Source organism: Etheostoma spectabile, unplaced genomic scaffold (assembly GCF_008692095.1).
Source record: "Etheostoma spectabile isolate EspeVRDwgs_2016 unplaced genomic scaffold, UIUC_Espe_1.0 scaffold00569584, whole genome shotgun sequence".
In the NCBI taxonomy this organism is placed as follows: Eukaryota; Metazoa; Chordata; class Actinopteri; order Perciformes; family Percidae; genus Etheostoma; species Etheostoma spectabile.
The window spans coordinates 1-13,106 of NW_022605202.1; the positions used below are offsets into that span (position 1 = coordinate 1).

At 41.8% G+C, this 13,106-nt stretch overlaps 1 protein-coding gene across 1 annotated transcript; it reads right to left on the minus strand.

The window, feature by feature from the left end:
- Positions 1 to 1,133: 1,133 nt before the first annotated feature.
- Positions 1,134 to 9,345, minus strand: LOC116685143 (AP-3 complex subunit mu-2-like). Its single transcript, XM_032510357.1, is given in 11 exon segments — positions 1,134 to 1,251; positions 1,254 to 1,295; positions 3,257 to 3,401; positions 3,594 to 3,742; positions 3,745 to 3,812; positions 4,366 to 4,499; positions 5,403 to 5,488; positions 5,966 to 6,103; positions 7,485 to 7,656; positions 7,759 to 8,043; positions 9,233 to 9,345. Coding segments are annotated over 10 exon segments (1,263 nt in total). The 5' UTR covers positions 8,032 to 8,043; positions 9,233 to 9,345; the 3' UTR covers positions 1,134 to 1,195.
- Positions 9,346 to 13,106: the final 3,761 nt, after the last annotated feature.

Consider the following 13,106-nt stretch of genomic DNA (forward strand, 5'->3'; position numbering starts at 1 on the left):
AAATACAGCGATGCCTTTTTCATTGGTAGGTTGCAATTAATGATGTAATAAAGATTCAAGAAGAATAATGTAGAATCGCTTTCGTTAAAATCAAGGAGCATGTTTTGTGAAAAATATCATTTTTACTTTAATTTAGGTTTTCTAGATTAGAGGCTTAACTGTCCTACGGATTTAAAAAGAAATGTACAGTACTGTACAGTCTGGTACAGCACATCCACCTGATCTACTGCCACTAGTTCCTTGACTCAGTTTTGCTAATGGCTGAAAGACACTCTGTTTATCTTCCATGACATGGGAAAACACGGAACTTCATACTATACAGCTCATGCAGTCTCAGTTTAGCCGAGGATTCTGGGAAGCTCTTGTTTTATTATACCGTTCGTTGTTCCTATATCTAACACATCTTGTTTGTTTTGCCATAGACAATCAATTTCTGTGTGAAAAAGGTGGAGGACAGATGGCTGAAGCTCTGCAGCATCAGAATATTTGAAATGTTGGAACTTGATGAGCCTGTATAACATAAACTTCCCATGTAACTGCCTAGGCTTAGTTTGGGCTGAATATTGATAATGATCAGTACATCCAAAGAGAAATATAAACTGAGATGGTTGGGTTGGGTTGGGCCTCGATTCAGCTTGGACAGAGATGGATGCTTCATGGTGCGTTCCATTTACCTCGGAAGTCAGAGCTGGGAATGACGTCACAGCCGATGTTGACTGCGCAGATAAACCAGTTGGAATAACCGGTTTTTTGCACAGTGGGGTTAGCTCTAGCCATTTAGTGAGTCACAATAAGACAGAAGAGCTAATTAACTGTATATTTTCTACCATTTTAACAACTGTTGATCCACAGAGAAGCCATCTCGGCCCAACTCCAAAATCCAACTTCAGAGGATGTTACAGTAAAAATTTCCGACATGGAACTTGAAAGTCCGTCTTCAATGGAACGCACCATTATTACTCTTGGTTCAAACTCAAAGCTCTGACAAGGTTACGGGACATTTGACACTTTTACTTCAACAGAGGGTATTTTATGTGCAATGGTCCATTCTTGAGTGCTAAATGGCGCCTCTAATTTGTTAAATCCTGAAATGCATATACAGTACACAGGGAATGTACCAACTCTCTCTTCTTCCCCATCACAGCATCCCTTAGTGTCATGGTGGTTTGGTCCAGTAGTCGCAGAGCAGTAGTCCTTATGTCCGCACCTGGAACTTGCCAGCTTTGGTCATGTATTTGATACCTTTGAAAGTTTATACTTCTCACCGTACATGTCCAGTCGATTCACCTTCAGCCCTGTGGCAGGACAAAAAGACAGTTTTTCTTTAAATTCTCAATACAAACTGATGTGTCACTGGACAAGAGCAAACGCTGGTACAACACCAAAACAAATCTGGCTTGAGTTTATGAGGACAGTGGGCGGCTGATTTATGGACCCCGTGTGTTGTTGTGATTGGTCCTAGTCTTATCCAATTGCGTGCAGTCAGATTTTCAAATGCATGCTTGGTGCCGCCCCTCAAGATGGTGAATTTCACTACTCGATGCCAGACCCTTAATCTTCAGACTGGGTCTGGATTTCCAGGCTATGAAAAGGCCCTAACTGGGGCTACTCACACCTGCACATTCCTAAATTGTAGTTTTTAAAAGAAAACTATGTATTAAATGCATACTAGTAGCCATACTGCCTTCCATGTTGTGAAATTAACTCACTCATTTTAAATAATGCATTTTAAGCAATATTGCTTTGAATATTACCTGAAATGCTGTCTAGAATAACAAAATGCTAGAAAGCATGTCTATGCTAACTAAGTCACATCACTCTATAGACATTAACATTAAGCAAAAACCATATAATAATACATGTGAATACATTAACTCAACAAAAATGAATATAATGTGTATCAAAATGTGTTTATAGAGTATAGTCATGAGTACATAGAGTACAGGTGGTGTATTTATTGCATGTGGCCCCATCTAGTGGCCAGTGTGTCACCGTGCTCTCAGAAAGGGACAGTCAGGTGGTTATCAGCTGAGCATGTAATGAAAAGCTTCTCTCAACTGTGTTCTCTCAAATTACTCTCAATGCACAATATAGAGTGGAAATTACATCCATTAGTTAATAATAAAATATGGATCTAATTTACTAAAACAGCCTGGGAGAGTTTAGTGTGGAATGTAAGGTTCCGTTCACACCGCAAGTCTTAATGCTTAATTTGGATTTTTTGCTCAGATCCAATTTTTTATTTGGTTATTCACATCAATTTTTGTAATATGGCCTAGATCAGATTCCAGTGTCAACTGCTTGTGTTTTTGAACTGACCCGCATGTGAAAAAGAACAATAACAATGACATCAGACGCAGAACGCTGCTGCACTACAGTTAGGGAGGTTTTGGAGGAAGTAAGCATTTTCGCTCAAATTCACTGCAGGGGTGTGCGTGACCACACAACCGATTTGTACGTCAGGACCGCTACGGGCCTCCACCAGAGTTTCCTCTGGCTTCGCCCTGCCCAGGTATCGTTCACCATCTTTCTTGTCCTATCGCATATGCTCACGCTCCACCTCCCTGGCGGTATGGGCGAGACGGGCCGGTGGTGCGTCTGACCCCGCGGACCGGGATCCCACCTCAGCCGGCGTGCGACCGGCCTACACTTTCATCGCGCCACGGGGCACGTTGGACACCTTGGTCCGTGTTTCAAGACGGGTCAAGTGGGTTGGCAACATTGCCGCAGACCCCTGATGCCTTTTACGTGAGCCGATCCCCGTCCTGGCAACGCAACAGTCCGGCCCAGTTGACAGCCGCACCAGGGGCAGGGGCCCCATCCCTCCCCACGGGGAGAGAAGGCACAGCAAGGGCTATTGATGTAAAAGTTGCATCAAATTCGCCTTGGTTGTTCACACTGCGGTTGTATTGAAAAGAATAAAAAAATAAAAAAAGTTAAATAATAATCAGACCTGGGTCAGATTCAGGCCACTTCCATATGTGGTCCTGAATCAGACCCAGGTCTGATTATTATTTTATTTTTATTCTTTGAATAAAATTTGATCTGGGCCAAATCTGGCCCAGATCAAATTTTTTCACTACTTTTGATTTGGACCACTTTGCCTGCAGTCTGAACGCAGCCTAAGATAGGTGTTGTTTTACCGAGAATCACAATAATGAAAAACTAGAAACAAAGGATTCCTGGAATGATGCCATAGTGTGTGTGTGTGTGTGTGTGTGTGTGTGTGTGTGTGTGTGTGTGTGTGTGTGTGTACCTGAGATGGCCATCTGTTGGATCTTTAACTGGATGTTGATGGTGGGGTTCTCATCAGGTTTGGAGGCCCCGGCCTGCAGGCTCATGGTGCCTTTCAGGCTGGGAAGCTTCTGAGGGTTGATCTTGCCAACATCCCAGCTCAACATCTAGCCAAAAAAAACACATCATGATGCAATAGAAGATCACGGCCACTTGGAAAAAGGTCAAACCCACACATTCTTTGATCCTGGAGAGGGTTGGTGTAAATAATAATAATTACGGCTTTTTGAGACCTCTTCTCATTCTTTTTCATGCACACTTCCCTCCTTACTTTAAGGTGTAGAAACATGCAAATACACTGTTTCTAAGTACCTTGTGACTGGGTCGAAGGTGTATGTTCCCTGGGTGGGGTTGAGATTGGCGTTCAGGACGCCGCGGGGCAGCTGGCTGCTGACTAGGACCGACTCCACGGCCTTGCCCATGGTCTGTTTTGGTCCCAGAGTCAGTCAAAACGTCCCTGGGAGCTTCCCTCTCGGAAGGTGATGTTGTGCTTGATGTACACTGGGATCGCCACCAGGCTGTAGAAGAAGCAGGCCAACGAACAACAGGAATCAGAGTCATACTAGCCAGTGGGATCATTTTCTTTGGGTCCATTTTGTACTGTTTGACTGTAACTTTACCAGGCTTACGTAAGCGTAATGGATGCCTCAGTAAGGGTTTGAGGGAAGGTCCCTTGTTTCAGCCAATACTCAAACATTTCAAGTGGATCGGGTGCTAATTTGGACAAGGATTGCCTATAACATTAAATAGCGATACCATGTGGACCAGGGGCTTTTCCACTCTGTACCTTCTCTTTGGTATTGGTTACCTCCCTCAGCAGCACTGGTTCATCCAATTTGTTTTTCTGATCAGGACTGATGGTAGCAGGATTTATGTTTTCAAAGAACGTTGTTATTGTTGAAGTAGTACACTGCTTGGAATAATATCCTTCAGACAGATCAAATACTGTATATTGGCAACTATTGACAAAAAAAACCAAAAGAATATGGATAATATGTTGAGAGGTGTTTCAACTTCATGCCTTTGCCATAAAGTGGCATGAACAGATGAACTGAATGGAAAACCACTGACTTCTGGGAGCTGACATGGTAGGAGAGCAACCGGAAGTTTCCATCGGGGGGGATGAAGGAGAGGATCCGCTCAGCTTCCCAGCGCTTGAACCGAACACACGGGTGGAAGCTGACATCATCCAGCAGCCGAGGATTCTGGGAAAGAGGCGGTGGGACAGGTAAGTTTGGGGGCACGTGCATTTTTTTTTTTTTTTTTTTACATGTGCAAACTCATATGGCAAAAATCATTTTATTACTGCAGCTGGTGGCTTTTGTCTTTCCAACTGTTTGAACAATGTTGACTTCAAAGCAAAGTCAAACCCTTTCCAATGCATTTTGGATAAAGCCAAAAAAGGATTAGAATAACGTGATAGAAAAAGATATCAGTGGAGTCCTATGGGGGCTCTTTACCTCTTTGAGAACGTACAGTACTCATCCCACCTACACATTTAATACTCTCTAGATTTAACTTGCAATTATGTATTTACAAAATGTTAAGTATGTGAGTGATAGAAAGCGCTATTTGTTATTATTACTATCATTAATACTCTACTGTTGTACAGCATAGACGTAGTAAGTTTGGCCAAACAGTCTTCTCAGTCTCACATTACTGGAACTGCCTTCCTGTTGGAGCCAGAGAACGCTCCAGCTGGCTGTCATTAACACTCACACTCCAAACAATCAAACCTGCAATCATCGATAGCTGCTTTACCTCATCCTAGGTACCGCCCTTCTTTGGATTGTACTTATTTTTTATTTTCTCTTTTTCTTCATTCATTTGCTTTCTATCTCTTTTTCGTTCTTTTAAATTAATGTAATATGATGATGTGTTGACCTGCCAAGGGACTATTGATGAATATGAGCTTTTTTGCTAACTCTGGCACATTTACATTTTAAGTGTAAACAACAAAATGTCAATTGATGTGCACGGTCCCTTTTAATAAACAGATAAATAGATGGATAAATCATCAGTGCGGATCCACTGAGTACATAAAAAGAGTTGGCGTATTTGTTGAAATTACACAAGAGGTGTAGAACTCTGGAAAAGAGGACACTCACCATGAAAGAGAGAGTGAGGTCGGGCATGCCTGTCAGTTTTACGCAGGCATCAATGACTCCCTGGATTTCTGCTGTAATAGTGGAGCCTGAGGAGGAGGGGTGGAGGTCGTTGGGAGACATTGACAGAAAGTTTTTTTAAAAAGTACATAAATTAACAACCAAATCTGTTTTAGTTAGTTAGAAGTAAGTTTGAGTAAAGCTGCTGATGGCCCATATTTTAAGCTACAGTTCATTATTTTTTAATCAGACCATTTCCTCCACAAACCCCAACAATAATCAAACTGAAGATCTTCTCGCAAACAAAAAGTGTTAATGCAACTAATGCATAGTAATTTAATGAAATGCCATTACAGTAAGCATTACATGTTATCGTGATCAAAATGCCCATATCTTGCAATACGTTATAATTTACAGGGCTCTATTTCTATTATAAGCTTCTTATTTTTTTAATTGGAAAGATAAAATTTCTCCATTAATTGTTCCATGGAACCTTGACAGAAATGTAGTCACGGCCAATAATGGAGCAATGATACGTTTGACCAGCAGGCTTTTCAGAGAAATACCTGATTTATCGATGATAGCATCGATCTCCTCCACCACGTCAAAATAGGCCTCGTTGTTGGTGTATTTGACTCCGGTGCGTCGCCATGGCACCACTGACAGCTGGCCTGTTGGGAGCTGTTCACCAACATTGGTGCTGCCTGGAAAACAGACGTCAACCAAAAGTCAAACAACAAGCACATTTACACAAATCAGTTGTTGCAATAGCTCCTGCCATAACACTGATCTGTTACCTTATCTTAAAGGGTAACTACCAGGGTTTTTTAACCATATTTTCCCATGTTTTTGTGTCCAAGTGACTGATGGGAACAACAATCTTTGACATTGGTCCAATATTAAGCGAGATCTCTGCAGCGTCGAAACAAGCTACAATGTAAGTTAATAGGGCAGCTTGTATTTCCCTTCACAAAAGTGCTTGTTTTTCCGCCGACAGACTCAGATTAATATATATAAAAATATAAAATTGTCTGACAACCTTATGGAAAGGATTAACTTGTAGTCCGTTGTATTGTTGGGTAGTTTAATTTGCATAGAAATGGGTTTGCGCATTTGTGTGAAGATGGTCTAGTACCGCCACGAAGCATCTCTTTATTACTCAATGCTGCTAGAGACATACGGCACCCTGTCTTCATTAAAGAAGGTTTGGGACATGGACCTTGAAATTACGTTAACAGAGGAAGAATGGACCGATATAGTTTGCAACTTTAAAAAAAATGGCACGTGACCTTCGCACTAGACTAATCCAGTTCAAGATACTCCATAGAAGGTTCTGGACTCCCTCTAAGCTGTACAGGCTTAGGCTCACTCCTAACATAGGGTGCTGGAAGTGCTCAGATGACGGCACATTAACCCATATGTTGTGGCACTGCCCAAAAGTGAAAGTCTTCTGGTCATCAGTATATGTGTGCATTCAGAAAGGTGTGGGCCTAGGGGTTCATACCCATTAGAGACCCATCTACACTAAAAGATTGTATTGCTTCAGCCGATGCTGAATGGGTCCAGACAGCTATCATGAATGGTAGGAAACTGATAGTCCAGCAGTGGGAGTCAGCTCAGCCCCCATCATTGCCCTGAGTACAGTTGCTGCATATGAACGAGTATCCTTCACCCTGCTGGACAGGCTAGATTGGCAAAACTTTCAATATATAAACGACCTTCAGTGATGAACTAGAGGCTCCGCCCCTCTTCCTACACAAGACAAGAGCTCTCTGGTTCACATTTTTAGTTACTATTTAAATGACTATTTTTCTGTACTGGGTAGCTTAATTTAAAACAAAACATCATTTTATATACGACATGTGTGTTTGTGTGAAAGAATCTCAATTTGTAAAGTAACTAAAGCTGTCAGATTAATGTAGCAGAGTAGAATGTGTCATGACAAGAAAAGACTCAAATCAAGTACCTTAAACGTGTACTCAATACAGTACTTGAGTAAATGTAGTTACATTCCACCTGCCAGATAGTAAAAGTGTCGCAGTCACTTTCTACAGACCCTGTGGCTACCATGTACATGGGCCGTACCTGTGATGGTGTTGACCATTGTGCGGAGGATGGTGGGAGGCTTAATGAGCTCTTTGAGGATGTTGGACTCTGTGGCCAGTGGAAAGCCGTTGTCCAGCATCTCCTCCAGTAGTTCATAGACCACTACCACATTGTCCTTAATAGCAGCCTCGGTACACACTCCAAAATAATCCTGAGAACAAAGAACACAGGCAGGATATCGGTATTCAAAGTCAGATATGAGTCATTTGAACTGAACTTAAAGTGAACTGAAAATGCTAAGGGAGCCAGAAACCTGGAACGTGTCGACGACTCTGTGCAGGAACTCGATGACAAACAGCGGTGGCACCTCACTCTGGATGACTGCAACAAAGTAGATGCGATGCCTGAGCACACTGATAAGGTAGTGATGCGGTGTGGGTATAACTGGTGGGACGTTCTCCGGCTCAGTGGCGCGTTCCTGTGCCTCAAAGAAGTAGTCACACACAGAGCGGCTGACCACGCTCTTCCAGTGCTTCTCCAGGAAAATGTCCCCTGAGGCGTTGATTAGGAACAGGCTGTGGATCATTTTGGCTGGAGGCTGAGAGGGTAACGAGAAAAACAAAAGTGAGTCCAAGCCCACTACTGAAAGACAGCCCGTCCTCCTCTCACATGACACACTTCTTGGTAGATAACCAAGTTTTTATCTACAAGCGCTGGGCATACAATGTGCTTTCCTCAGTAGCGAGAAGGTCTGTGTGCTCAATGTTTCATTTGTTAAAGAGCAAGGTTTTTTTTTTTCCTTCTATAAAAGGATTATTACGCACTACATTGTTAAATCCACAGCCCTCAAAATAATACAACTTCAACCAGTGGTGGAATGTAACTGGGAACATTTACTCAAGTACTGTACTTAAGTACAAATTTGAGGTACTTTTGTTTTCACGGTTTATCTGTGTTATAAGAGTAGTCTCCCTCCAGGCAGCCCAGTGGTTGGGGTTGGATGCCTGAAGGAGACACAGAGGGGTTCATGTCTCTTTCTACTGCTACGCCACTGCATTTCAGAGAGAAATGTTGTACTTTTCCACAACGAGTACTTTTACTTTTAATACTTGAAGTACATTTTCCTGCTGGTACTTACATACTTCACTTAAGTAACATTTTCAATGCAGGACTTTTACTTACAACAGAGTATTTTTTTACAGTATGTGTGGTATTAGTACCTTTACTTAAGTAAAGGCTCTGACTACTTCTTCCACCACTGATTGAACAGTATCACGAGGTTGGACTCATAAACGGCAGGACGTGTAATGGGTCCATCAAATGTCCATTACATGTCTCCATGCAGAGACACCCCTACCCAGCGGGTTTTACTTGAAGCCGTAGGCTACCGTTAGCTAACCTGTCTCGCTGAGTTAGCTAGCGTGACCCGGCTGGGAAATATGACACCGGAATATTAATTAACTATGAGGCGACGCTATCCAGTTCCCCCCGGATATCACTCAGCGCCATAAGAACCGGAATAACTTGCAGCTACACACAGGTCTAATTATTACTGCGATAAAACATTTAACAAAGGAACTAGCTAGCTGTTTGGATGTGAGAGCAGTCACAGGCCTGCGTCCCGGTCCAGGATGCTCCGCCGGTCCCGCCTCCTGCCTCACTGTCTCATGACAGGAAAAGCCCTGTCACCCTGTCCACGGATGGAAATACTTTCAAATGACGAGGCTGTTCTGACTGAAAAATGACCACTTGCAGCTTGAGCCATACATAAATTGCAAGTGACTTACCAAAGACAGTTCTTTACGGCTTCGTCTCGCCTTTCACCCTTTTTCCTGATGAAAGATTAAGCCGCCGTCGTTGCTTCCCGTTAGGTGGAGCAGCTCTTGGTGTGAGGAAGAATAGAGAGGACCGCAAACCAATCAGAATCAGGGGAGACCATAAAGATCCGCCTACCTAATAGGATCATTGGTCAACGATACGGAAGCTGGTGGCTCGTGATTTGGCTTTGATTGGACCATGGAGGGAGCGCTACAGTAAACACCAGCAAAGCAGCCCGCTGATTGGCCTTGAGATGTAGCTAGTCTGACATTTTGTTTCCAGTATCAGATTTCATCTTGTGGATTTTCCTCTCCATTCATTCAAATAGAAACAGCTCAGGGACATAGTTAATAGAAAACTTCACTGAGGATAATTCTGCAATGCTTAGCAACAAAAATATTTCTCCAGTTGGTCTGCATGCTGCTATTTTTAATACATGTTATTTACAAAGAAACATCTTATTTTATATTTTTTCCCCTAAACAACGTTAAAGTAAATTAACACAGAACGGTTGTTCCTTTGACACACTGAGCTCCTCTCTCCTCTCCCGTTCCATGTGCGTGCACCCTGTCCCAGGAATACCTGTTACCAACCTAGTTCTGGGGATCCTTAGGGTCCATGGTCTTGGAGTAGGATGGCAACAAGGCTGCAGCTGTCGCCGTGGTCCTGCTACACCCTGCTACACCCTGCTACGCTCTGCCACGCCCTACAGTGCCCTGCTATGACATATACTACTACGACTACCATTTGTAGTCAGTGTTCCATTGTCTTTATTGTGACTGTTATTGCCACTGGTCATCACATAGGCTATATTATATATATATATATATATATATATATATATTATATATATATATATATATATATATATATATACATATATATACATATATACACATATATACATGTGTGTGTGTTTTGATCATAAAGATCATAAACTTTGAGCTGCTGCCTCTTCCGGTGTATCCTGCGCTGTGGGTGCTGCTTTTACAAAAATGTGCAAATCAATCCATCAGGCATAGGTTAAGATAATGATTACTCTGACATTCTGCATTTATTGTAGCAATTGAGCTATTCATAGAATAATTGTGGGCAGTCCCGCCAGATGCATACAGTTTGGGGATCTCAAATGAGAGTAATTATTATCCAAAATGGAAAAATGACTGTAAGTCAGTGACTCACTGAGTGAGTGATCCAAATGATGTTTTTTCAGTTTCCACGTTGTTTTAGAAGAAAACATTTGGTTACGCTTAGAAACAGAACAACACATAGAGCTTTTACAATATGCAGAGCTGACAAACATGACTCATGTGTGTTATTACAGGAATATTACATATTACATACTCCGTGCCATCTGGAGATCAAAACAATACAGCCTTAACGAAGCTGCTCCTGTATGTATATATATGTATATATATATATATATATATATACATATATATATGTATACATATGTTAGTAAAGTGTGTTCTGCTGTACGGTCCAGAGAGCTGGCGAGCTGTCAAAGCGGACATGAGGAGAGTGGAAGTGTTCCATGATTATATGGCAGATAGTTGGCCTAATAAGATCTCCAATGAACTGGACAAGAAAAGAGGACGCATCACCAAGGAGATTGGGCACAGACACCTGAGATGGCTAGGACACGTGTTGAGCATGGAGCAGGACCGCATCACTACAGTCGCCTTAAGATGGACACCTATGGACACTGCCCATATGCAGAGGTTTACTCCTTGACGCAGTAGGCCAGGGTTCGACTCCGACCTGCGGCCCTTTGCTGCATGTAGTCCCCCCCTCCTTTTCACTTCTTCAGCTGTCCTGTCATTAAAGGCCTAAAATGACCCCAAAAAAATCTTTAAAAAAAGATGGACACCACCTGTTAAAAGAAAACCTGGGAGGCCCAAAACCAACCGGCGCAGAACTGTGACACAACAGACGGACCTCTGTCCTGGGGGAGGCCCAACATGCTGCCAGGACCGAATGCAATGGAGAGGGGTTATTGAAGACTTATGTCCCATGGGGAAGATGAGTTAGAAAGTAAGTGCATATTGTTACAATAATCACAATATCACATTACAGTCTGAGACCAGATCATTCACAACCAAATGCAGAGTGTGTGATGATTCAGGTGGGTGACGTGATAACACATGACATGCTTCTATACTACAGGGACATCTAGTGGCCACAAGTGCTCAAAGATATCCCACAAATATCCAAAAGTCCATTAAAGATGCTCGCCAACCGTGTGGGGTAACACTGATCAATCCGTTACTAGTGTGGAGCTTTGTAAAAATGAATTTCTTAAAATTAAATGAAGTCTGGTCTTTCCCTAATCTGTTGTCAGAATAAATGACACCCTAAGCCCTTCATAACGAAGCTCAGGTAGAAGACATCCTAATCCTTGATAGTAGTGGGGCTCTGCCCAGCTGGGTGATTTAAAACGGATGTTTGAATGAGCAATATAGATTTGAATATGCACTTATATTTCAAACAAGAAGGGTGAAAATAGAAGAATTTTAAATCCCTGAAAACTATTTTCCCAATCAGCTTCTCACCATGACAGATGGACTCCTACATTACAAACACAATGAAACCTAAAGCAGGAGCAGAGTTAGAAATGTGACATGAGACCAGTGGTAGAAGAAGTAATAACGGCTTTTACTTAAAGGTCCCATGGCATGAAAATATCACTTTGATTTTTTTTTACCTTTAACATGAGCATGCCTATGAGGTCATAAGGGGCAAGATTACCTCCCCTTTCTCTGCTTTGCCTGCCCAGAGAATTCCCCCCCCACATGAGAGAGAGACTATTCAAACGGCTTTCAAACAATCAAAGTGGCAGTTAGTCAAGGACTCAAGTAAAAGTACTATAGTACATGTATTTTATATTTTGGTACTTTGTCATTTCTTTTCTACTTCTACTTTATTTTACTGACACTGACATACTTTTTCCTTAACGTTTTCAATGCGCGACTTTTCCGTGTAATAGGGTATTTCTACAGTGTGGTATTAGTACTATTACTTCAGTAAAGGATCTGAATACTTCTTCCACCACGGCTAGGCAGAGTCACTAAAGATGTTCATTTTCACACTTTGACTATTGCTTATTTAGTCCCGAGTCGCAACGTTAGACATTTAAATAAACGTACGCTACTTAGAAGAAAATCCTTGTTTTGTTTTTCAAAACTAGTTCTCAACCCCACTAACAATTTGTCCTGTACCTAATTTGCAAACTCTACTTAAATATTCAAAATTCCAGATACAAATTAGTCTGTTGATGGTTGAAATGATCCGGGCATGGTTTTAAGCATGGTTACGGCCTCTCTGTCCCTCAAAGGACTGGACTGAGAGGATGATGGAATTGTAGAACGGACTCGGAAACTTTAAAAAGCTCAAGGAAAACGTGAATGGCTCAACATAATTTATTTTCATTTTATGTTAAAATGTACAGAGTTCTTTGAAAGTACTTGCTAAGAAAGAAAGAACAAAAAACAAAAACAGAATTAATGGAAATACATACAGGGACAGCGTAGAGTTGAGGCCGCCGGGGGCAAATCAACCTTCACTGTGTGCCCAGCTGTCGCTCCTCTCTTTATTTTGCGCTCTCTCTTAGCATACAACGCAACATGTACAATTACAAAGGATACAAAAAGGGAAGCGATATAAACAGACAGAAATATACTGAGCTCCTTTTTTTACATGCCTCTTAAATGTAAGGAAGTCATCCTATACACACACAAGTAAAAAAAAAAAGGAAAAAAAAAAAAAAAGAGTTCCAAGTGACCTTTAGATATTTGTAGTCCTTTTGTTTAAAATAGCATTAATATACTACACAAAGATAGAAAA